This window comes from Enhydra lutris, unplaced genomic scaffold (genome assembly GCF_002288905.1).
Source record: "Enhydra lutris kenyoni isolate GAN:26980312 unplaced genomic scaffold, ASM228890v2 scaffoldscaffold10, whole genome shotgun sequence".
NCBI lineage: Eukaryota > Metazoa > Chordata > Mammalia > Carnivora > Mustelidae > Enhydra > Enhydra lutris.
Window position 1 is genome coordinate 14,666,806 of NW_019154094.1, and position 26,829 is coordinate 14,693,634.

Here is a 26,829-nt window from a genome sequence, read left to right on the forward strand (position 1 = left end):
CTTATGATTTTGCTTTTTTTTTTTTTTTTTGTATACTGATGAAAACTTCTTATAACTCTACAGAGAAATAAATGAGGCAGTGTGAGGTTGGGGAAGAAGGACAAAGAACCAGAAGTTCCAATCCAAACCAGGTTCTGGAATTAGGGCTTCACTATTATCTACTGTAAAATTAGAGGCTGAAGAAGCTATTTAAAACTTCTTCCAAAACTTTTTGACCTAACAGAAATGCTAATCAGTTACCGACATAATTAACCAGTGCATCCAGATCTTTAAAAGATGTTGTCATTTGCGATTTAAAAGAAATACGGGGGGAGTCTGAATTGAGGAACGACAGCCCTTCAAGGCCAGGTAAGAATTGATGAACTGACAACAAATCACATGTTTTTAACTGAACATACTGATACCCAAGTGTCCGGGAAAATAATTTCGAGTCTACTGTCCGTGAATCTACTGGTAGGCCCTATTAGACACAACTTGGGGTTTCAAAACATCTGAGGTAGCCAGCACCATTTCGCTGGAGGGTGTGGGGTGGGGAGTAGACGTAGACCGGACGCTCCGGGCAGGGTTGGGAACGTTGTAATTTAAGCAACTAAGAAAGGCCCCCCGGCAGTAGGGCCTCTTCCGCGGTCTGATGAAAAATGCTGCGGGAGAAGGAAAGCCGCCCCACACTCCTACTGTGGTCCTCCTCAAACGAGGCTCTAGTTCCCGGAAACCTTCGCTGTCGGAGGTGTGGGGTAAACGGTCCCCTACAATTTACATCAAAACGCGCGGGCAGGGCATAAGGTCCTTCCAAGCAAGCACCATAGCCCCCAAGGCCACGGCTCACCGCACAGCCCCGCGCAGCAGAGGAGTCTCTCGGCCTACCCCGCGGCGCTGACGGGCGTCGCCGCGAGCCAATGGGTGTTCCGGGAGGCGGGGCAGAGCGGCCGAGGGGGCGGGATTTCCCGCGCGGCCGCTCGGCGCCTGGCAAGAGCGGCGCGGGCGGCGACGGCGGACGCGCCTGTAAGAGAGGGCGGGTCGCGGTCAGCCTCTGCAAGCGGACGGGCGGGCGCGGGGAGCTGTGGGCGGCTGCCGTGCCTCCTGCCGCCGCCCTCCCTCCGCCACGATGCCGGGAATCGACAAGCTGCCCATCGAGGAGACGCTGGAGGACAGTCCGCAGGTGAGGCGCGGGCGGCGGCGCGAGGCGAGGGAAGGAGCAGGGCGGGCGGACCCCAGGCCTGGCGCCGCGGCCACCGCAGGTGCCCGCCTCGGCCCAGGTGGGCGCCGTCGGCCAGTGTCCCCGCCCGTCGCGGGCCGCGCCCCGAGCCGCCGCGGCCGGGCCGCCAGCCCGAGGCCCGCGTGGGCCTGTGCGGCTGGGCCGAGAGGCACGCGCGGGGTCTGGGACGTCGGCGGGCGGCGACCGAACCTCCGCCGCCTTCGCTCGTGGGCCCGGCGGTCACGTACGTTTCGGGGCTGCCTTGTATTTGACGAAAGGTGCGTTTTTATCGCCTGTAAGGTCATAAATGCCAGTCCCGGGATTTCCTCCCCGAAGGTCTCTTCAGAGGAAGGACACAAGGAGGAAAACAAAAACAAAAAGAAACCGTAGACTTATTCCATGATTTCTGAGCAACCTAGGGAAGGAAATGGATAGTTTTTCTTCGGGAGATGCTGGAAGGCTGCTGGTTTGCCCGCGTGGAGAGTCACCGGCGAAGCCCTTCATGTGGTTCGGAGCCTCCCCGCGGACTGTGCAGTGTTGTGGCCGCGACTGTATCTGCTGTCACTCGAGCTGTGCACGGCTTGTGATGGACGGCGCCTTCGCGGCTCCAAGACTGCTGCGCGGAATGATGCAGACTTGGCCCTAATAAACTCATCAGAATAAAAGCCCGTGTTTCCGTGCTTTGGGGGGATAATGCCGCTGTGGCTGCTCTCGCCTCAGGCAGTCTAGGGAGATGTAACAATTTGTTACGGGTTCACTATTGAAGAATGAGATGAGTTCTGTTAAAAACATGTAGGTAGGCGCTGTAAGTTGGGTCGAGAAACACCATCCCTAAGCCTGTCTTTTTTACACGATTTAAGCGATTTAAGGCGACGATGTTGCTGGTTGGCTACCTCTGAAATGCTATTTATTCAGAACTGCAGTTGCACATGTTTCATGTATGTCTTGATAGTTTAATATGGCCCCGAAAGATGAGGAAGAAGGGGCTGGATCCCCCTGGCCTGTGTGATGTGTGTCATGACTTTGTGCCAGTTTTAATTGCCAAGTGGAAGTTGGCTCTGATTGTGGACTTGATTTCCGCCCCCCCCCCCCAGGGGAGAGTTATCTTCACAAGCCAGTTTTTTGCTGTAATGTTCTCTTATCAGCCTAAACTGAAACAGAATAAACCCCACATCTTGGTTTATCTTGACTGCCAGTATAGCTAGTTCAAGTTCTTAATGATTTCTGTAGTGGAAAGTTAGAAGCTATGTTTGTTTCAGATGTTTTGTAAAAATTTTGTGGCATGTATTGTTCAGGTGCACTTTGTCACTTTACTACTGTTATATAAGACTCAGCAGGTTGCCTTACCTTTCTTACCTGGCCTGGTTTTTATAGCCCATAAATATTATACACAGTCCAGAATGGGTAGCACAGTGCCCTTGCCATGACTTGTGTGGAGGATATGATCTGACTCATCAGACTAATTTCTTGTACTTTTCACACAGTGAGTTTACAACTTGAGCATTCATTGTTTTTTTACAAGTACGTGCCATATTGGTTTCAGTTTTATAGTAATTTTTAATGAAAATAGCCACCTTGATATTCTTTCAATTTCTGTAAGTAAGAATTTGAACTAGGTATTATTTACTTGGAAAAATTAGTTGGGACAACTGAGATTTAGAAAGGGAAGATGCTTGGAAGTAATACTTAGGGAGAACTTGTGGTAGGATGGAAAGCCCTGGATTCCGAGGTTCAGGATGGAGTTTTAGTCTTCACTGCCACTTCACTTTAAGGAAAGTCTGTCAACTTCTCTGAATCTCAGCTGTTATAGCGAGTGTTTTTATTTTTGAACCTAATTATAAAAATTATAGTTACGTGCTTTAGAAAAATTGGAAGGTATAGAAACACAGCTATCTGTCCTGCACCCAGCAGCAAACCCTGTTAAACAATTTTTCCTTGTTTTCTTTTATATATTTTAACGTATTTAAAGTTCTCTTGTGCATAACAATTTTTATTCGGCTTTAACTTAACATTGTAATGTAAATATGTTCACATATTATTAAATTCTGAATAAAAAAATTTGAAAGTTGCATGTTTCCTTAAGTGACTTAACAGTTGTCCTACTGTTGGACTTCAAGAGTTTTCCACAAGTTTTGTCTTATATATAGGACTGAGGTTAATGCTTTGCGGCATAAATTTTTGTTGTCATATGGACTGTTTATCTAGGATAGAGTCCAAGAAGTCAAATAACAAAAAGAATGTAGATAGGTTTCTATTTAGATCATTTGATCCTAGTCAAAAGTGTTCTGTCAGTTGCTATGTAAAAAAGTTAGAACCTGGAGTCATAGAAGAGTATCCTAAATCGCAGTTACTCATTTTTAGTTTTGATTTATAGTGTTAAAATAGAGGGCTATTTGCAAGTTCAAATCTAGTTGATTGGATATAAACATCTTTAGAATTTAATCTCCCATTCTGCAAAAGATCGTATTTATTGAGACAGGAAATCTTTAAGGCTACACTAGATGTCTTGTCCATAGTTATATATTGTTTTGAAAATCTGGAGCAAAATGAAACTTGCTGGTTAATAACAGATATGATCTTTTAAAAATGATTGATTTTATGTATAGATAAATATCAGTGATTCATCAGTGCTAGAACTAGGAAGATAAAACTCTAGTCCCAATTGAAGACTTCTTTCTTTGACATAATATGGAATATATTCACAGATTATGAGACCTACTTTTTTTTCCTTTTTCCACATCTTGACATGTCTGATACTGAGATAGATGCCCCCCTACAGTTGACAATTTATTTGTAGTTGGGTCGCAAATGTGCACACATGATTGTTTCTCCTAGTGGCATGACTGGTCAAGTGCGGCCTTTCAGCATTCAGCAACTCAATTTAACAGCCACTTGAAGGACCATCAGTCCTGTTCTCTGAAAATATTCCTTTGACTCCTGCGATGAAGCCAAGTGCCACCATCAAAATTTGCTGAATGGGTATCAGTGGTTTGGAAAAAAATACTGGGGACAAAAGTGGAACACTTCGAAGAAATATTTATCACCCCCATGGCATAGACTAATACTGGGTGAGAAAACATGGATATTGATTCTTTTTTTTTTTTTTTTTTAAAGATTTTTTTATTTATTTATTTGACAGAGATCACAAGCAGGCAGAGAGGCAGGCAGAGAGAGAGGAGGAAGCAGGCTCCCTGCTGAGCAGAGAGCCCGATGCGGGGCTCGATCCCAGGACCCTGAGATCATGACCTGAGCCGAAGGCAGCGGCTTAACCCACTGAGCCACCCAGGCGCCCCTGGATATTGATTAAGTCAAAAAGTGACTCACAAGAATTGAACTCTGAAAAAATGTTAGGATAATATTAAATTTATGCTGTTTGTGTTTTCCTTTTATGTTCATAGGAGTTGTATATCAAATTCTGTCTAAGGGTTCATTTCCACAAATATAAAGTCAAAGTTGAAAGACCTAAGAAAACCTCAAATGATAGCTTAATTGCTGGCATTGTTTTATTTAAGTAGTATTTAAAAATGGTGCAGGGGGTGCCTTGGTGGCTCAGTCGGTTAAGCATCTGGTTAAGCATCAGACTCTTGGTTTTGGCTCAGGTTATGATCTCATGGGTTGTGGGATCCAGCTCTGTATCAGGCTCCATGCTCAGTGGAGAGTCTGCTTGAAGATTCTTTCCCTTTGCCCCTCCTCCCACTGGTGTGCACGTGCGTGCACGCTTGCTCTCTCTCAAATAAATAAATAAATCTTTTTTTTAAAAATGGCACAGCTCACAGTGGATGCCATTATAGATTCAATGAAATGGTACCATATTAATGTACTTTTATAAAGTGCTAACTGGATATTAGTTTTATTTTTTTTTTAATTTTTTTAAAAGATTTATTTATTTGACAGAGATCACAAGTAGGCAGAGAGGCAGGCAGAAAGAGAGGAGGAAGCAGGCTCCCTGCTTTGCAGAGAGCCCGACGTGGTGCTCCATCCCAGGACCCTGAGATCATGGCCTGAGCTGAAGACAGAGGCTTAACCCACTGAGCCACTCAGGCGCCCTGGATTTTATTAGTTTTAAATAGGGAACCTGTTTTAACAGTGTTTGGGGCTAAGGAGATCTTTTTAACTTAAATGCAATGCAGGTTTTTGCATAAATGTGTAATTCTTTGAACTAGAATAATAATTTGGGGGAAACAAAAAAATGAAATGGCAGATTTTTCTTAAGAACGGCACTAATCAAAGTTTCTTGATGTTTTCTTTTTTACATCTTAAAGTAACACTTTAAGGGAATAGGAGGGGGCATAGAGCTAAAGAGTGAAATTCTGTCAGATCTAAATCTCTGGGGCATGGGAAAGAGGACTGACAACATGGATTTCATATGTGGACAAAAAGATTTTGTGCCCTCTTTTTTTTTTTTTTTTTTTTTTTAAACCATATTGATTTAGCTTCCTTTTCCAAAAACAGGAAGCTAAGGAATAAGTTGGTTTTTTTAAAAACCACCTTCTAAGAATGAATTATTTGTAGAATAAAAATACAAGGTCATCTTTTAGATTTTTAAATTGCAGTTATCTAAATAGTTGTTGGTATTTTCTTTCTTTGTCTTTGGGATATGAAAAAGTGAGTATGCTTGCCTTGATATGCTGAGTTTCCTTATCTCTGACCCTTTTTATTGACAGTCTTTAACATTTACTTACTGACACATTTTCCCCCTAAAATGAAGGGGAAATGCTTATTGCATTAAAAAAAAAATGTTTAACTTGGGGCGCCTGGGTGGGTCAGTGGATTAAGCCTCTGCTTTTGGCTCAGGTCATGATCTCAGGGCCACATCGGGGTTGTCTGCTCAGCAGGGAGCCTGCTTCCCTCTCTATCTCTGCCTGCTGCTCTGCCTGTTTGTGATCTCTCTTTCTCTGTCAATAAATAAATAAAATCTTAAAAAAGCGCTTAACAATATAGATAAGTATAAAGAAGAAGAAGAAGAAAAAAGAACCTCAAATTCTATACTCATAAAATCCAAGTTAGTGTTTACTAGGCCATGTTGGGAATGGGTACTATGTTGTTATTTTGGATTAGGGTAGGGAGGGGTTTGGCACTACCACAAGAGACCACGGAAAAAGAAATCGTACTGAGTTATCCTGAAATAAGACCTCTAAAATACTTATACATGGAATACTGTTAATTTAGCCTTGTATATTTTTGTTGATCTTAATTTAATTACAGACTTTTTAATTCATGAAAATATACCTTTGTTGTTCCTTTTAAAGTTTATATGATGAGGGCGCTGAGTGGCTCAGTCAGTTAAGCGTTCAGCTCCTGATTTTGGTCAGGTCATGATCTCAGGGTTGTGGGATAGAACTGCGCTGGGCATGGAGCCTGCTTGAGATTCTCTCTCCCTCTGTCCCTGCCCTAAACAAATAAATAAAAATAAATTTTGTGTGATGTAGTTGGAAAATCCCTCCATTTTAGTGAAGTGAAATTGAGAACAAAGAACCCCAGCATCTTGGCATTACTATCAAAAGAGAAAATAGGTTAAGACTCAGAATTCTTAGAGCCCCAATATCCTAGGATTTTTCCTTTCTTCAGAAAATAATTTTCTATTTGATTTATATAATGGTTAATGTAAACTTACTGCTTTTATTTTATACAGACAAGGTCTTTACTGGGTGTATTTGAAGAAGATGCTACAGCTATTTCCAACTATATGAACCAGTTGTATCAAGCTATGCTGCGGATTTATGATGCACAGGTAAAGGCCTAAAGGCTAGCTGCTTTTTTTTAATGACTCTTGAAGCCTGTGAGGACAGACATAGCTAGTGCCTGCCTTGATTACTGGTGCCTAGCTCTATCCTGGGCTCATAGTAATATTTGTTGAGTGGATGCATGAACTTTTTTTTTTTTTGGATGCATGAACTTTTAAGTATTTTGTATTAAAGCTCACTTTCCAATTACTAGTGTGTACTTTGCAATGCTACAGAAGAGATAAAGATTGAAGCATCTTCCCCTTTTTACCCAGACATAGTAAGAACTTTCTTACTGAAACTTACTGATCATGATCTTTGCCTAAGATTTGACTGAAAACCCCATATGGTCACCAGGGTTTTCCCTAATTGTGCTTTTAATCTTACGGAACATTTCCCCCTTTTTGAGTAAAGGATTGAAAGTAGTTTATGTTTAGTGAGAAGCAGATAATAAAAATTGGATGTAACTCTGGGTACTGGGAGATGAATTTAAGGAGATGACTAGATTGTTTTGTTGAGCAGGTTTAAGATTTGAAGCTGTGTTTATGTAACTTAATTATAAGCCTTACCAGCAACCTGGGTTCTATGATAAGCTTTCTTAGGGATTAATTAGGTGTACAAGTCCCCCCGCCCCCATCTCATTTTACCTCCTTTCTGGACTCACATTTTCATTATGTACTAAAAAGTTGCTCTGAGGGGCGCCCAGGTGGCTCAGTCAGTTAAGGGTCCAACTCTTAATTTTGGCTCAGCTTATGATCTCAGGGTTGTGAAGTCATGCCCCCACATCAGGCTCTGTGCTCAGCTCCAAGTCTGCTTGGGATTCTTTCTTTTCTTCTGCCCCTCCTCCAAGTCATGTGCCTGTACACTTTCTCCCTCTGTAGGTAAAACTCTTTTAAAAAATGAATTAAAAAGTTGTGGGATAGTTTTAAATTTTTTTCCTTGCAATTGGTCTCTCAAGATTTGACTCCTGACTACAGAGATTACTGTGTAAAAGAAATGTTAATTTTGTCATTATATTCATCGCTAGAAAAAAAACTTGAAAGTAATACCTTCATATTTCTGTGTTGCTGTATTACATGACTAGGCTAACCATAGTTTGGTTATATGTTGTTAAATGTATTGGTATAGTTTCAGCACCTAGAGAGAGGAATAATTTGTCATTAATGTAGAATCTCTTAAGATTTTGCTAAGATTATATACAGTTTACTTCTAACTTTAAAGCTTTAACAATATTTAATGCTGAGTTTTATTAGCTAAAAAAAAAAAAAGTACACCTAGAAAACACTGCTGAGTTCCTTGATGGTATCTGTTTAATGGTTTGAGTTTCCCTTTAAAGTGCTTTAATGGTAGTTCCCTCTCCAGTGATTTAATGAGGGGTTTAGAGAACGCGTTATATAGCACTTATATTAAGTAAAAAACAAAAGTGGTGTAGGTATCTTCAACTAAAGCTTTTTCTTAATCAGTAATATTGTGTTAATTTGAATGCTGATTTTTCCCCCACAGAATGAATTAAGTGCAGCAACACACCTGACTTCAAAGCTTTTAAAAGAATATGAAAAACAGGTATCGTATGTGAAAATTTTAAAAGCCTAATTGAAACTATGCAGTGATAAAGTATCTGTATAAATAGAATTGCTCATCAAGAATCCTAAGCTTTTTTGAATTCATAGAAAATAATTTTGATATGCTGTTGAAATTCCATTATAGCTCCTTTTAATTAATCTTAGGTAGAAGTTATTTAATTGACTTCTCCTCTTCTTACAAATAAGGAAACTGAGGCTTACTCATTTTATAGCTGGTTATTGGAGGAATTAGAACGAAACAAATCTTTGAACTCCTAGTATGGTATGCATTCCTATAATACTATGTTAATCAGTTGCTTAGCAAACATTTTAAGTAATGTATACTAATTGTACAAATTACACTCTTTTATTAAGTGACATTTTTAGAGTGTATTCAAAATTTTGGAAATTTGTAAAAGTTTCAGTCAATCCTTAACATGGGTTTGAGGGGTGCCTATGTGGCTCAGTTGGTTGAGCGAGTGCCTTTGGCTGGGGTCATGATCCTGGAGTCCTGGGATCTAGTTATGCATCAGGCTCCCTCCTCGGAGTGTTCTTCTCCCGCTGACCCCCCCCCTTTTTCGTGCTTGCTCGCTCTCTTTCTCTCTCTCAAATGAATAAAATCTTAAAAAAATACAACAACATGGGTTTGAACTGAATGGGTCCACTTATTCATGGGTGGTTTTTTTTGGATACAGTACAGTAAATATATTTTTTCTTCCTATGATTTTCTTAACACTTTTCTCTAAAAGATTATGAAAATACAGTACATAATACATGTAATATATGAAATATGTGTTAACTGTTTACATTATTGATAAGGCTCCTGTCAACAGTCAGCTGTAAGTTAAATTTGGGGAAAGTTAAAAGTTATGTGTGCGGGTCAGCACTTCTAACTCCTATGTGTTTTGAGGGTCAGCTATTTTTTTTTTTTTGAGGGTCAGCTATTTTTAAAAATGTAAATTACACCCTGATATGAAGAATTGGAGAAGCAACGTGGGGTTTTGGGGGGTAGGGAAGGAAAAAACGAAACAAGATGGGATCAGGAGGGAGACAAATCATAAGAGACTCTTAATCCCACAAAACAAACAGGGTTGCTGGGGGTAGGGGGGTAGGGAGAGGGTGGTTGGGTTATGGACACTGGGGAGGGTATGTGCTGTGGTGAGTGCTGTGAAGTATGTAAACCTGGCAATTCACAGACCTGTACCCCTGGGGCTAATAATACATTATATGTTAATAAAAAATAAAAAATTATTAAAAAATTTAAAAAATGTAAATTACAGCATCATTCACAGAAGACCTACAGCCCTGGACATTACCTCATCTCTGTTTCTCTTTTTTTTTAGCGTTTTCCTTTGGGGGGTGATGATGAAGTTATGAGCTCTACTTTGCAACAGTTTTCAAAAGTTATAGATGAGGTAAGTACTTATTTTGCTTGAGTAAGTGGTCTTATTATTAAATTATTCAAGTTTAGCTTTTATTGGGAACTTGTATTATTATGATTATATGAGCAAATCTCTATAATTAAAGAAGGATCTTATTGGGACACCTGGGTGGCTCAGTTGGTTGAGCAACTGCCTTCAGCTCGGGTCATGATCCTGGGGTCCCAGGATCGAGTTCTGTATCAGGCTCCATGCTCGGCAGGAAGTCTGCTTCTCCTTCTGGCCCTCCCCCTTCTCATGCTCTCTCTCTCTCTCTCTCAAATAAATAAATAAAATCTTTAAAAAAAGAAGGACCTTATTTCCATATTGGTGTTGGTCTCATATCTTAGTGGATGTCTCATAAAAATAGTACTTTGTTTGGTTAAAACAAATTGTTTTTGGGGATGAGCCTAGAGACGTGCTCTCTCCCCTCTTAGTCTGTGTCATTCAACCTTACACTCTTATCTGATGTAGGCAGGGAGGTAAGAGTTCAACTACGAGGGACGCCTGGGTGGCTCAGTCGGTTAAGCATCTGTCTGCCTTCAGCTCAGGTCATGAACTCCCATGTTGGGCTCCTTGCTCAGTTGGAAGCCTGCTTCTTCCTCTGCTTCTGCCTGCCTGTTCTCTCTCTTTCTCTCTCTCTCTGACAAATAAATAAATAAAACTAAAAAAAAAAAAAAAGGGGTGTCTGGGTGGCTCAGTGGGTTAAGCCTCTGCCTTCAGCTCAGGTCATGATCTCAGGGTCCTGGGATCAAGCTCCACATCGGGCTCTCTGCTTGGCGGAGATGCTTTGGCTCTCTTCCCTTTCTCTCTGCCTGCCTCTCTGCCTACTTGTTTTCTCTCTCTCTCTGCCCCCCCCCAAAAAAAGGTTAAACTATGAGATATAGGGGCACCTGGGTGGCTCAGTGGGTTAAGCCTCTGCCTTTGGCTCAGGTCATGATCTCATGGTCCTAGGATCGAGCCCCACATCAGGCCCTCTGCTCAGCAGGGAGCCTGCTTCCATCTGTCTCTCTGCCTGCCTCTCTGCCTACTTGTGATCTCTGTCTGTTAAATAATAAATGAAATCTTAAATAAAAAAGCTATGAGGTATAGCTAAGTTCTGGTTCTTTTTTTTTTTTTTTTTTAAAGATCTTATTTATTTATTTGACAGAGATCACAAGTAGGCAGAGAGGCAGGCTCCCTGCTGAGCAGAGAGCCCAATGCAGGGCTCGATCCTAGGACCCTGGGATCATGACCTGAGCTGAAGGCAGAGGCTTAATCCACTGAGCCACCCAGGCACCCCACTTCTGGGTCTTTTTTTAAATGATTTGTTCTGATGACTGGTTAGAGAAATTAAGGGCTGATATTGACTGGGGTGGAAGGATTAATAAACTAAATGGTAGGATGTTCGTAGGAGGAAGAGGGGCAGTGAGAGCTATTTGGGGAGTCCGTTACTGTTCTCAACTAGTGCAATGAAAGCTCTTCTTTTCATATGAGCCATTAGATCTGTCTTTTCTAGTCCCGTAACTGAAAAAGTAGTTTTTTGAAATATTTTAATAACTCATTATAGCAAAATATTGTCATAGTAGAGCAATATACAGAAATATTTATAGGAAATGGAATATTTTTATTCTGGTAAAATATACATAACATAAAATGTCTCCCTGGTTACATTTATACACTCACAATGCTGTGCAGCCCTCACCGCTGATGTTCCAGAACATTTTCATCATCATCCCAAAGGAAACCCTATTCCCATTAAGTAGTCACTCCCTACTTCGTCTCCCTTCAGCTCCTGGCAACCACAAATCTATTTTCTATCTGTATAGATTTGCCTGCTTTGGATATTTCATATAAATGGACTTACACAGTTTGTGGATTTTTGTGTCTATCTTCTTTAGTATAATGTTTTCAAGGTTTGTCTGTGTTGTAGCATGTATCAGAAGGTGAATAAAATTCCATCATATGAGTATACCACTTTTTATTTATCCATTGATAGTTGATGGACAGTTGAGTTGTTTTATGCCTTTTGGCCAGTGGGAATAGTGCTACAGTGAGGGTTTGTATCTAGGTTTTTGTTTTATTTTTTTCTTGAACACCAATATTCAGTTTCTTTGGGGTATATAATCAGGAGTGGAATTGCTGGGTCATACAGTAATTTTGTATTTAGCTTTTTGAGTCAGATTGTTTTCCACAGGTCCTATACACTTTTACATTCCCACCAGTAATGGAGGGTTCCAGTTTTTCCACGTCCTCACGAACACTTACTATTTTTTAAAAAATATTTATTTATTTATTTGACAGAGAGAGAGAGAGATCACAAGTAGGCAGAGAGGCAGGCAGAGAGAGAGGGTGAAGCAGGCTCCCTGCTGTGCAGAGAGCCCGATATGGGGCTCGATCCCAAGACCCTGAGATCATGACAGCTGAAGGCAGAGGCTTAACCCACTGAGCCACCCAGGCGCCCCGAACCCTTCTATTTTCATTTATATTTTTATTATAACCATCTAAGCAGGTATGAAGTAGTGTATCATTGTAGTTTTTATGTGCATTTTCCTGTTGACTAATGGTGTTGAGGACCTTTTTCTATGCTTATTGGCCATTTGTATATCTTCAAAGAAATGTCTATGATAGTACCCCCCTCCGCATCCACAGGTGATACTTTCGCCCCCCCCCCCCCCGCCTCAAGTGGTTACCTGAAACCATGGATAGTATGGAACCATATATAATGTGTTTCCCTATACATACACACACATGTGATAAAGAGTAATTTATAAAATAGGCACAGTAGGTTTAACAAAATGAGAGAATAAATACTAATAAAATAGAATTATAACATTATACCATAATAAAAGTTATGTTAATGTGGTGTGTGTCTCTCTCTCTCTTGCAAAATATATTACGGTGCTGTACTCAACCCTTCTTGTGGTGATGTGAGATGATAGAATGCCTGCATGATGAGATGCAGTGAGTTGAATGATGGAAGCACTCCAAGGTCCCGTTAGGCTTCTATTGGCCTTCTGACACTATGTCCGAAGGAGGATCATCTGCCTTGGGACGGCAGTTGACCCTGGGTAACTGAAACTGCAGAAGGCAGCACTGTGGGCAGGGGTGAAGTGCTTGATTCAGTACTTTGCCCATTTTTCACTTGAGTGGTTTATCTTTTATTACTGAGTTTAAGGCTTCCTTATTCTAGATACAAGTTCATTCTCAATATGTGACTGGCAAATATTTTCCCCCTTTCTGCAGGCTGTGTTTTTACTTTCTTGATATATCCTTTGCCCAAAGTTTTTAATTTTGATGAAGTCCAATTTATATTTTCTTTAGTTGCTTGTGCTTTGGTGTCATATGTAAGAGCCATTGCCAAATCCTAGGTTATCCTATGTTTTTTTTCTAAGAGTTTTAAATGGACTTTTTTTTTTTTTTACTGTATAGTATTTTGGACTATATCACATAATTTTGAATGTTCTCTTATGTAAAATGTATCACCACCTGTATATTAGATTTTGTTTAATTTAGAAACACTGGCTAAATATCTCTGTATAGTTATTTATTCAGCCATTTTGGTCTTCCTTTTACTAGCTTAGCTCTTGTCATGCAGTACTTTCAACACAGCTTGCTGATGCCATGATGTTTCCCATTACCCAGTTTAAAGAAAGAGATCTAAAAGGTAATGAAGTCAAGTTTATGTCTACTTCCATTACCCCTCAGATCAATACTTGTAAAGTGCATATTACTGTATACCTTAACCATTTCTAACTACAGCTTGTACCACTTTAATGTATCACTGGATATTTATAGAAGCTCCTGCTAGATGTTAAACTAGATACAGTAGAATATTGATATGAATACAGTTGTCTTCTGTCAAGAAAGCCTCGAGAAGGAGATGGGTAAAGTAGGTAATTAAGCTAATTCTCTAATAATTAGGGAATGAGCAAGGTGCTATGGGGGCTCAGAAGAGGGTGTCAGTAAGGTGTCACTAAGGATGTGACATGAGCATTGAACAGTGAAGAGGCATTTGCAAGGAGAAGAGAGTCATTGTTCATTAGACAGACTAGAAAGCACAAAGGTATGGGTTATAGAAATAGGTGTCTTGTGGTTGACAAGAAACTCCATGTGGTTGCAATGTTGGATGTGTTGGGGTGTGACAGGAGACGAATCTGGAACTAGATCATGCTGAAGATGTTGGACTTAAGTTTATAAGCAAAGAAGCCAATGGAGGCCTTGAAGAAGTAGATCCAATTCCTTTGGTTTTGGAGGTTAGAATAGAGTGGATTTTTTTTTAATTTTTTTTTAAAGATTTTTTTTAATTTATTTATTTGACAGACAGAGATCACAAGTAGGCAGAGAGACAGGCAGAGAGAGAGTGGGGGAAGCAGGCTCCCCGCCGAGCAGAGAGCCCGATGTGGGGCTCGATCCCAGGACCCTGGGATCATGACCTGAGCCGAAGGCAGAGGCTTTAACCCGCTGAGCCACCCAGGTGCCCCGAATAGAGTGGATTTGATGTCCAGGAAAATGGATTAGGAAGTTGTGAGAGCCCAGTGAGCTATGACCAACGCCTGACCTGTGACAGTGGCACAGGAGGTGTGTTTAGGGACTGCAATGGTGGGAGGTAGGGGTACTGGCACGTCTGGCAACCCCATGACTTAGTAGTTTGTGGTGGATTTTTTTTCCCTGTTTAGGATTATTAGGTGATAAAATGAGAGTTTTATAGAATTGGCTCTGCTTTCTCATAATTTACAGTCTCAGTCATACACACTTATTTACTGAATATGTAGAGAGAATAAAAACATTGAACTAATGTATCAGTGGATGGTAAAGTATTCAAATCACGCATGGAATAAAGACAAATGTATTTTAGAAAAGGAGTTAGTATTTATGGTGATAATTCTCAAGGATGGTCATTTCCAAGGTCAAGAAACAAGTTCCCTTTTCTCTTAGTCTGAATGTCATATCTTACTAATTTTTCTTTTTTCTCGGATTCAGCACTTGAACTTACTAGAGTGTGTATCAAAAATAAGAAGTTGGATGTTGGTACTAAGTCAGAATATTTGCATATCTTAGAATTTGCAATGATTTTAAATTTTTGTGTCACATTATTAATTTGTGGCAAGTAGATCTGGTGGTGTAATTGTTGTTAAAGATAATGAATGTTTCATAGACGAGCTAAAACACAGAACTTTTTCACTTTGAATGTTGAAGTATGAAATATTATTTGGAGTTTGAGTTTAGCTTAAATGGGAGTTACTGTTTTCTACACAAAATTTTAGATATTTCATAAATATGCTAAATTGAAACTATTCTTGAACTTTTCCAGAAATACTGACGTTAAAGGAAGTGTTTCAGATTGCTAGTAATGGTAAGTTGAGAATACAGTTCTTTTTCACAGTGATGCATTTATCAACATAAAACTGTGGCTATATTCTATGTAATAATTGAAAAAAATGAACCTAATTTAAAGTGTAAGTGAACATTATGTAAATCAGTGCTATTTTTAAGTTTTACTAAGTTTATGCTACAGGAAAAATTTAAATGGAAACTAAATCAAATCTTGTGGTTTGCTATATTAATAATACCAGAGGAGTTGATATGATATATTCCCTTGTTTTCTTGTATATTCCAAAATTTTCTTTAGTGAACATTTGCTATTTTTGTACTAAAAAATAGTTTTTGGGACACCTGGGTGGCTCAGTTGGTTAAACATCCGCCTTTGGCTCAGGTCATGAATTCAGGGTCCTGGGATCAAGTCCTGCATTGGGCTCCCTGCTCAGTGGGGAGCCTGCTTCTCCCTCTTCCTCTGCCACTCATCTTCCTTGTGCTTTCTCACTCTGTCTCTCAAATAAATAATAAAATCTTTTTAAAAAAAAAGTAAAATACTTTAAAAAACTTTTAGTGGAGTACAGTCTCCTTAGAATTGATTTTTTTTAACCAATTTAATAAGTAGAAAGATACTTCATGGGAAATTTGACTATGGGAACATTTGGGTGGAGTGAAGTATGTGTTAAAGAATTTTTATTTTATTTTGAGAATTCTTGCTTTAGCATGTTTGCTGGAAGATGCACATGTAAAGACTATTTAAAGCATTTATAAGTTTGGTAAAGTACTGTTGTATTATTGTTAATAGTTATTTCTGTTTTCCAGATCATGATGCTGCAATTAACAGATATAGCCGGTTGTCAAAAAAAAGAGAAAATGACAAGGTGTGATACATACTTATATACTCCTTTAGTGTCACGATTGTTTCATTAGCTTTTTTTTACTATTTTTTTTCTGTTTAAAAACAGTAGCCTACAGTTACTTTGTATGTTTTACTGCATTGCCCTTAGTTTATTCTTTCCTTCTAGTTGCTTCAAAGCCTTTCTTATAATTATCAGGCAATTAATAATTGTCTCTTTGAACAAAATATTTTTCTGCTGACAAAATTTGATAAGTAAACAGAACTATTCCAAAAGTATAATTCATGCTCAGTATATAACATTGCCTCCTTTTGCTTTGTGTTTTGATAACATTGTATGTGTTCTGTTTTTATTTGACCATGTATGTATTCAGAAGTGTTTTCTGAGATAAAGTGGTTAAAAAGTTGAATTGTTGCATACATAATTGAATGAAATTCTGTTATAAGGACCTTCTCACTATATAGATATATAGTGAGATAGATATATATAGATACCTATATATATATATATAGTGAGATAGTGAGATATCTATATATATATATAGTGAGATATATATAGATACCTATATATATCTATCTCACTATATATCTATATATCTATATATATAGTTTTTGGTCCTTCTCCAAGGAGTGAAATCCAGAAATCTTTCACTCTATTTTAGGAGAAATGCATTTGAGTAAAGAACAGAAACAAAGTAATTAACAAGTTCATCTAGCTGCTCCTTAAACTCTTTCCTTCCTCAGTGCCTAATCCCAGGTTTGATCATGAGACCTTCACTAGATGTTTGCAGGTGCTCTGTGTTGGTGTCTGCGGCCTTGGCTACAGCTGCTGGTAGGGGCACAGTGATCACTTGGGGGAATCCACGACTAGGTATATAATTTACTGTGCAACAGCTGCTGTGACCCAGTAAATGGAAAGTTTCTCACAAAGTCCAGTACAAAGAGCTTTCCATCTCTAATTTTAGTTCACTGATTACTTGGTGCAAATATTAATAAAATACACACATTTTGAGATCTCTATTACTTTGCTACTTTGCCTTAGGGAAATAGTTAAAGGGTCTAGTTATGAATTTTATTATATTTTGCATTGCTTCTGGCTGTTCCAGGTTTTTTGTTGTTATTCCAGTTGGTTTAAAAAACATTCTTTTACCAATTTTGTTTGATTTGAAAAAATTTTGAGCATCTACTCTATTTTGGGTACCATGGGGTAATAGTGTGAAAAGGCTCCACTCCTAGCCTCAGGGAGTGAATAATACACACTTAGTCAAAGACTTCCTGTATGAAGTCATGCAGCTAGAGTAGATGCCAGCATACAAGAGTGAGGAGCACACGTGAATTAACACTGAGTTGAGTACTGTAATAGCAGTCTTAACAAAATGTTGGGAGAGCACAAACAAAGCAGCAGTTAACTTTGGTAATTGGGAAAGGCTATACTTTTAGGAGGTACTCTTTGCATTTAGGATGAGTGAACGTCTCTGGTTTAGGGTTAAGGAGTGGGCATTCCTGGAAGAAAAACAGTCTTTGCAAAAGCACATGGTAGACACCGGAAAATGTAAAGCTTAAGAGCATGGGCTCTGGAGTTGCACTGTTGGAGGACAAATCTCCGCTTTGCCACTTACTTGCCTGAGGTCACACTCTGGTTACTTAATTTCAAGCCTTTATTTCTCTATCAAAAAAACTCAGTAGTTGTGATGATGAAATGTGATAATACATGCAGGGCACCTGGCTTGTAGCATGTTTTTAGAATTCTAGCAATAATTATTACGATAATGGTGTGTGTCTGGAGCATAGGATATATTTGGGGAGGTATGGCAGAGATGACAAGAAAGTAGTTTAGAGCCAGATTACTCTGTCAGTGACTTTGAAGTTAAAGTTAGAGGGACTGGGCAGCCTGTTTAAAGGAATCCTACTTAAAGGATTATAAGTGGATAACACCATGCAATTGTGTTATACAATAAAAATCTAATGGAAATGTGAAGGGTACCGGACTGAGGGAATCCAACTGAAAAGGTACCAGAATAGTTTGCAAAGACATTAGGAGAGCCTCAGGTAATTGTTGAAAGTGTAGAGGAAGGAATACTTTTGGATAATATTTTATAAGTAGAATCGACATGACATGGTAGGAGGAAGAATTAAAAAGGAATCCTATGATTCTTGGATGATGGGGTAGACCTTGGAGTAATTAGGAGAGCTAAGAAGCAGGGGCACCTAGATGGCTCCGTTGATGAAGTGTCTGCCTTCAGCTCAGGTCGTGATCCTGGGGTCCTGGGATTGAGCCCTGCATTAGGCTCCTCACTCAGCGTGGAGTCTGCTTCTCTTTCTCCTTCCTTTGCCCCTCCCCACCACTCGCTCTTATTCTCAAATAAATACAAATATCTTTAAAAATAATAAAAAGCTAATAAACAGAGGCTTTGAGGGGAAGGTACTGTATTCAGTTTTGTACATGTCCAGCACATTTAAACACACATTTGTGCATGAGTGCACATACACACACACATAGAGAGAAACCCACCTGGAAATGTGCTTCCTCTGACACTTAGGAGAGTGAAGGACAAGGGCTGTCTGGATGGCTCAGTCAGTTGGGCGTCTGCCTTCTGCTCAGGTCATGATCCCAGAATCCTGGGATCAAGACCTGCGTCAGGCTCTCCACTCAGTGGGGAGTCTGCTTCTCCCTCTCCCTGCCTGTGCTTTCTCTCTCTCTCTCTCAAATAAATAAAATTACAAAAAAAGTGAAAGGTGAGAGTTAAAAATTTGGGAGTCATTGGTGTATTGGAATATTCTTAGTACTGGATTTGGTATTCTAAAGAAAGCAAGAAGTGAGAAGAGCCTAATGCATATTACATAATAGGTGCTCAATAAATATTGTCTGAATATAAGAACTTAAAGGAGCACAAGTATTTTAAGTGTGGGTGAAAGAAAACAAGTACAAGAGAGGAGGAACAGCAGGAGAGAACCAGAAGAGAAGTATGCTGTGAACTGACCAAGATCAAAAACTAATGACTAAAAAACAAACGAACAAAAACCTAATGACAAAGCTAATACCAAACCCCTATCTGCCTTTGATCTGTGTGGTAGACTCTGCCACACTTAGTTCAGTTATTGTATCATTCTTAGTTATGTGCAGAATTCTGCTTTAAATGTGCATTTTAAGATGAAGTGGTTGGTATTTTATAGGATTTCTACTATCTCAGTAAATAAAGATGCATAGTTGATACACATTTTTCCTTGGATGGGCTCTTCCCTACAGCCGCTACTAAAGATAATTAAAGATAATTACACAATTAAGGAAATAATAGTATTTTTAATGTTTTTACTCAAAGGTAAAGTATGAAGTAACAGAAGATGTCTACACTTCGAGAAAAAAACAACACCAGACCATGATGCATTATTTTTGTGCATTAAATACTCTTCAATACAAAAAGAAAATAGCACTGTTAGAACCTCTGCTTGGGTACATGCAAGCTCAGGTAAATACTGACTGCACTGTGTTTTGGATCATAACTGTCCTAGAAACTCTATGTTAAGTTTGATATTTATGTGAAGTGTAAGCGTATTACAAACTAAGGTCAAAATATTCTATTTGGATCTCTGTTTTCAAAAGTAATTTAAAATGTCATCAGAATGCTATTTTGAGAAAGTTAGGATGGTTTTCCTTGCAAATGAAGATTTCACATACTTTAGGGTAAATGAAAACACTTAGTATTTAGGTCTTGTCCATCACAGGTAGGGGACAGGGAACAGAAAGCTGAATGAATTCTGGAGTTACTCCTACTGATGGAATTTCCATTCACTCTGACTTTGGAATAGATTTGAAAGAGAATGGGCAAGTTTGAGTTTGTTTCCTGTTCCTTGCATACCTCCTGAGGTAAAAATAATAGATGAGATCCAAAGTGTCCCAAGAGGTTTGCATCAGGAAGGAGGCTAGAAAAGTGAATTTGGGTAATATGTGATGGCACACCCCTAAAAATTAAGAGTTTAAAGAAATTCGAATATTCCTTCAAATATGAGTGCTTATTATTCCTCAATATAACATATATCTTTGTATAAACGTAAGAGTTTATATAACTTATTATATATATTTTAACATTTTCTAATTTTATAATTGCTTACAAAGATATACACTGAAATTGAAGTCTGGTTTCTTCAATGATTCTAAGCCCAGTAGAAGTCATTGTTAACTAGTGCACAAATGGGAATACTCCTTTGTTCTTTACCTTACCATGTATCTTGGAGATTGTTTGTATGATTCACTGTGTTTCTTGTATGTGTATGTTTCTGTTGTTCATCCTCCCACTCACACACCTTCTTGCCCCAGATAAGTTTCTTTAAGATGGGTTCTGAAAATCTCAATGAACAGCTGGAAGAATTCTTGACTAATATTGGAACAAGTGTACAGAAGTAAGTACTTTCTTCCTTAAAATTGAAAATGAAGTTATGGGAATAAGTTAACAACTAAATGCCATAATCTAAAAATATTTAGCGTTGAATTTCCTGAGGGGCTGTTTTCCTTGCCATGAGACTGTGTCTCACATGGCTCACGGATACTTCTTGATTTTTCACCATCTTTTCCACAGAATCTGAGCTCTGAATTTCATAGCTCTGTCAAGTTTGATGATATTTTATTCTAACCTAGGTTTTATGTCTGTGTATAACAGACACATAATAGTAATTATCTGTAAGCTCATTATCTTCACAATTACCTGAACTGTGGGGGACAGATGGGAGTTACTAAATAAATCTTGCTTTCTAAGCCATGAAAACTTAAAGAGGGCAAGCAGTTTTGTTTTTGTTGTTTTTTTTTTAAATATTTTATTTATTTATTTGATAGAGTGAGAGAACACAAGCAGGGCGGACAGTGGGGAGAGAGAGGGAGAAGTGGATTCCCTGATGAGCAGGGAGCCCATGCCGGGCTCGATCCCAGGACCCTGGGATCATGACCTGAGCCGAAGGCAGAGGCTTAACCATCTGAGCCACCCAGGTGCCCCGAAAGCAAGCAGTTCTAAGCAGGTTCAAAATTCTGATCAGTGATGTGGTCAGTCTGGGATATGCAGGACACTTTGAAAATTATTCCAAAGTTGGGTATTCAGTGTGGCTTCATACATTTTTTAACTTGGTATTATTTCCATAATACCTACTTCCAAATAAAATGTAAAGCTATTTCATCATGCGTTCATGTTATTTTAACCACCTGTGCCATTGTTGCTGTCTTTAAGAAAAGATATGCAAAGCAAATATATAGATAAACATGATTGGTAAGGAGTTCTTTGTTGTGGTTGGTAGTAAATAATATGTTTTCTGTGTTAGCGTTCGTAGGGAAATGGACAATGATGTCGAGACCATGCAGCAGACAATAGAAGATTTGGAAGTAGCCAGTGACCCCTTATATGTGCCTGACCCAGATCCCATGAAATTTCCTGTTAATCGAAACTTAACCCGGAAGGCTGGATACCTTAATGCTAGGAAGTAAGAAAACTATAGTTATTTTCGTATGTTGTATATCATATAAGGTAGTATCAAGTGAATATAATGTATGATTGATATTGTTTGCTAAATTATTTTGTTTTACTGAAGGTTGAATCTTTTTAGTTAGCGGTATTCATGTTTTTTGTCAACTTTTTGAGAGGTGGAATACATGAATAATTTTCAGAAGTATAATTCTGTTTAGATATTTATTGAATAATTTAGAATTATTTTTAAAGTAAGATGAATTTGAGTTTAAATAAATCTAGCATTTCATGAATGCTATTAAATACCATTTTTTATGGGGTGCCTGGGTGGCTCAGTCGTTAGGCATCTGCCATTTGCTTGGGTCATGATCCCAGGGTCTTGGGATCGAGCCCCACATTGGGCTCTGTGCTCACTGGGAAGTCTGCTTCTCCCTCTCCCACTCCTATTCCCCCTGCTTGTGTTCCCTCTCGCTGTGTCTCTCTGTCAAATAAATAAAATCTTTTTTTTTTTAAATCATTTTTATTATACTTTAAAATGTAATTATACCATCAGGTCAACTTTTAAAAGTTTAAAAAAAATTTTTTTTTGAAAATTTTATTTATTTATTTGACAGAAAGGGAATACAAGCAGGGGGCATGGGAGAGGGAGAAGCAGACTCCCTGCTGAGCAGAGAGCCTGGCGTGGGGCTCGATTCCAGGACCCTGAGATCATGACCTGAACTGAAGGCAGAGCTCAACGACTGAGCCATCCAGGTGCCCCAACTTCTAAAAGTTTTTATCTAAAGATAGGATAAAGCAAGTTCACCTTAGAAGTAAAATGAATTCTTTTCGTTTGAATTTCTTCTCCTGAAACTTGAACTATAATTTATGGAGCATCATTGTAACAGTTGCAGTTTGATACCTTCCAGCTTTTTTTTTGGAAATACACAAACACAAAAGTGGCTCAGCGTACGTGAATTTATTTTAGAGATTGAAAAATATATATTTTCTAGGCACCTTTGTGCCTTTTTGCAAGCTGGTTCTTTGTGATGTGCTTTATCTTGTGTCTGGCTTATGATGAGATTTCAGATGTGTTGTCATTAAAGAGTGAATGTACTTTCTTCATTTAGTAAAACAGGCTTGGTGTCATCTACCTGGGACAGACAGTTTTACTTCACGCAGGGTGGAAACTTAATGAGTCAGGCGCGTGGGGATGTGGCCGGTGGCCTGGCCATGGACATTGACAACTGCTCAGTAATGGCTGTGGACTGTGAAGACAGGCGGTACTGTTTTCAGATCACTTCCTTTGATGGAAAAAAGTTAGTATTTTTTCCTAGTGTTAATACAGTCTGTCGTATTGTAAATTACTGAAATGCATAATAATTCCTTCTCATTCAGATATTTTATAGCCACTTTAGGCTTATTATGTATTAAGATAATTTTCTTTTTTAATTATGTAGAAATGAGATGAATTTTCCTTTCTGACTTGGTTAAATGAAGTCTTAGTATTTTGAGATTGTTAAAACAAGGGCAAATGGTAAAAACCTGTGATTTCATGTTAGGATACTGTTCACTGAAAATTTTGCTCCATGTGGGGGAAGGCAACACAGCGGAAAGAGCCCTAACCCTGGGGTCAGAAAATTCAAATTCATGATCTGCTACTTACTGTGTGGTCTTAGATAAGTTACATAACCTCTGTTTTTTCACATGTGAAATGGGGGTGTGTGAGTCATAATCCCTACTTTGTAAATTATTATACAGAAGAGAAGTCTAACATATTATTGTGCCTGACATGTAGTAAGTGCAAACACTCATTTTTAAATGTTAAATATTTCTGGTTAAATTAATGATTTAGTCCATTAATGTGTATATGCAATTTTTAAGACTTCTGTTACCTTTGTATTAATTGAGAATCCATAGAGTAGCCCTTACAACAAATTTTTGGAAAATACAGAAAAATATAAAAAAGGAGTATTGAATATTAAAAGAATAATCTCATTAACTAGAAGCAACAATTAATTTTTTGGTCTGTTGCCTTACGGTTTTTATTTTAACTACATTTTTAAAAAATATTTGAGGAAATATTGTATATATACTTTGGATCTGTAGCTACTTATTAAAAACATTTCACAATGGCTACGTTGTAATCCATCTAAGGATATATACCATAATCTAAAATTTTTCTTAATGATAGATGTTTAAGTTATCTGCAGTTTTTTCCTGCTTAAAATACTGTTTTTGATCTTTCTTACTGTTCTGAAGCAGCATGTTAAGATGTTACGGTTCACTGTCTTTTATCAGTTGTTTAATTTCATATTCCTTCTTTAAATATGTAATAAATGTCAGTGACTGTGTCATTTATCATGCTGGATGTTGGGAGTCCCTGTGTTTACCAAATTGTTAATATGTTAGTACAGGAATTTACATTTTTCTCAGTTTTATTGCTAATAATGCTTAACATGATTTCCCATTTCACATTCCCGGTGTGATTCAAAATTAGTAATTTTTCTCTTAACTCTTAAAATAACATCTATAGAAAAGCTAAGTATCCTGAAGTTAGTGATCGGTACATTAAAATTTTTTATTTGACTATATTTTTGGAGAAATAATGAGTACAATTAGTGTTTTCTGTTAGGATCACTGATTTACATTTGAAATATATATGATAAACATCAGAAAGTTGAAATGCATTGTCTTATTTGCAGTGTACCTTTGTTATAGGCTGTCTTCTGAAAACCAGCACCTGTTTCTTTTTTGGTATATCTTGGCATGGAGAGCCAAAGTCAAGAGTTGTTAAAAATCTGAGTCCAGCCCCAGGTGGTCTCCTTTTCCTAATTAAGATATTGATTGGTTGTGTGTTTTGGGTTTTTTTTAGTTTTGATACCAGTTGGTTTTATATGTACTTTTTTTTTTTCTTTTAAAGATAAAAAATTTTCTCAGATCTTTTTTTAAATTGAGGGTCAAACTTCTTTCTTTTTTATTTTTCAGATCTTCAATTTTGCAAGCAGAAAGTAAAAAAGACCATGAGGAGGTAAAATTTTTTCTAAAGTTATTTTCTTCAGCAACATTTTAAGATATTTCAGTAACTAAATATTAAGATAGAAATGTAGAAAATCTTAGGGGCACCTGGGTGGCTCAGTGGGTTAAGCCTCTGTCCTCGGCTCGGGTCATGATCTCAGGGTCCTGGGATCGAGCCCCACATCGGGCTCTCTGCTCGGCGGGGAGCCTGCTTCCCCTTCTCTCTCTGCCTGCTGCTCTGCCTACTTCTGATCTCTCTCTGTCAAATAAATATGATCTTTAAAAACATTAAAAAAAAATGTAGAAAATCCTAGTTAATTAAAAAAAATTTTTTTTTATAAAAATCTGTTGTCCTCAAGAAACATCATGTTTCACAGAGACTTTTATAGGTAGACCTGTTAAAGGAGACCTTAGAGATCATTGGTGTCTTGTCTTTTTAAAGGCTGAACTTCAGAAATGACCTTGTGACTGTTGCTATCTGGCAAGCTGTTAGTATCATGAGGTGATAGTTTAATTTATTCCCTTCTCTCATCAACTTTCTGAGACCGTATTTGCTGCATTAAGAACATAGTGGCAGCTGATATAGCATGGCAGGAAGCAAGTAGAGCTTAAAACCTTGGAGAAATGAAAGACAGAAAAACAAAAATTTGGGAGTGTCTGTTCTTCCTCACGAGTCTTTTATTTTTGGCTCCATTTTTACTTCTAGTATACCAAATATGGAAGGTAAGTTACCACTAAGAACGGACGCTTCAGAATCTTTGTCCTGAGAAATATTCTTCAATGAAAATATACTGTAGTTGATTTTGAGCCACTTTATCTGGTATTGTAACTGTGTTGGTAAAAGACAAGGTTAGAAATTATATAGAGATCTATTTTTATTTACCTCTTGTGCAAAGGAGTAGGTTTTAAAACTTGCTTTTGGTTTGTGAGGAACGTAGACAAATGTCTGCTTTCTGCCAGGTTTACCAGATAATTAGTTTAATGAGGCTCATTGTGGACTGGAGTCCTCGAGTGTGAAACAGAAAATGTGGAAGAGAGCATTTTCTATGTTAGTTATAAATCTGAAAGAAGAGAAGTATGTAAAATGCATTCACTAGGAATATATTTAGCTCTTAACTTTTTTTATTGGTGTTAATCATGATATCTGAGTTCAGACTATCTTATTTGGTAGGGAGGAAGAGGGGAGTGATATAAAAGACAAATATAGACTATTAAATTGTAACTTAACATTATTGGTTTATTTTTATTTGCTTGTATAAAGTTAATTTGGGCCTTTTTTTTTTTTTTTCCCCCAAAGATTTTATTTATTGGGGGCCTAGGTGGCTCAGTTGGTTAAGTGACTGCCTCGACTGCCTTTGGCTCGGGTCATGATCCTGGAGTCCCAGGATCGAATCCCATATTGGGCTCCCTGCTCAGCAGGGAGTCTTGCTTTTTTTTCTTTTTTTTTTTTTTAAAGTTTTATTTATTTATTTGACAGACAAAGATCACAAGTAGGCAGAGAGAGTGGGGGAAGCAGGCTCCCTGCTAAGCAGAGAGCCCGATGCGGGGCTTGATCCCAGGACCCTAGAATCATGACCTGAGCCGAAGGCAGAGGCTTTAACCCACTGAGCCATGAAGTCTGCTTCTGCCACTGACCTCTCCCCTCTCATTCTCTCTTCCTCTCCCTCTCAAATAAATAAAATCTTAAAAAAAAAAAAAAAAGGATTTTGTTTATTAGACAGCACTAGTGGAGGGGAGGGGCAGAGGGAGAAGGAGATGTGGACTCCCCACTGAGCAGGGAGCCTGACTTGTGACTTGATCCCAGGACCCTGAGATCATGACCTGAGCTGAAGGCAGATGCCTAACTGAATGAGCCACCCATGTGCCCCAATTATATGCTACTTCTAATGGAACTTTTATTCAGTGAAATATTGAAGATTCTTTTAGAAGAGAACTATAGAAAAAAATATTAATCATATTTTTCTATTTTTTTCTCTTGCAGTGGATCTGTACTATAAATAACATATCCAAACAAATATATTTAAGTGAAAACCCAGAGGTAATATTTTATGGTATCCAGACCTGGCAAAAATGAGTGATTATTATTTATTTTGTAATTCCTCAAGTTCTAAAGTCTTTTAATTTGCCCTTGAATGAGTAGCTTTAATGTATCCCTCTAAGAGCATTTGGTCTTCCTAGAAAGATAAAGTATTTCAGAAGTAACTGAAATTGGTCAGCTAACAAATTTTTACTGGGCATCAGTCCTGTGTTTGGCTTTGGGTTGAGCACCATGGAGAAACATACAAAAGAAAAGGAAGCCATGGCTTTGCCCTGCAGGAGCCTGTGTGTATGGAAAT

The 26,829-nt window shown here is 38.4% G+C and overlaps 1 protein-coding gene across 1 annotated transcript in view; it reads left to right on the forward strand.

Moving 5' to 3' along the window:
* The first annotated feature begins 1,073 nt into the window (after positions 1–1,073).
* Positions 1,074–26,829, forward strand: part of LOC111143849 (adaptor protein, phosphotyrosine interacting with PH domain and leucine zipper 1) — a 35,589-nt gene continuing 9,833 nt past the window's right edge. Inside the window, exons 1-13 of the mRNA XM_022497802.1 lie at positions 1,074–1,159; positions 6,828–6,926; positions 8,422–8,481; positions 9,824–9,895; positions 13,457–13,544; positions 15,192–15,233; positions 16,016–16,074; positions 19,370–19,516; positions 20,365–20,447; positions 21,354–21,512; positions 22,606–22,794; positions 24,464–24,506; positions 26,475–26,531. Of these exons, the coding sequence (XP_022353510.1) occupies positions 1,106–1,159; positions 6,828–6,926; positions 8,422–8,481; positions 9,824–9,895; positions 13,457–13,544; positions 15,192–15,233; positions 16,016–16,074; positions 19,370–19,516; positions 20,365–20,447; positions 21,354–21,512; positions 22,606–22,794; positions 24,464–24,506; positions 26,475–26,531 (1,152 nt within the window). The 5' untranslated portion in view covers positions 1,074–1,105. The remainder of the gene's footprint in view (positions 1,160–6,827; positions 6,927–8,421; positions 8,482–9,823; positions 9,896–13,456; positions 13,545–15,191; positions 15,234–16,015; positions 16,075–19,369; positions 19,517–20,364; positions 20,448–21,353; positions 21,513–22,605; positions 22,795–24,463; positions 24,507–26,474; positions 26,532–26,829) is intronic.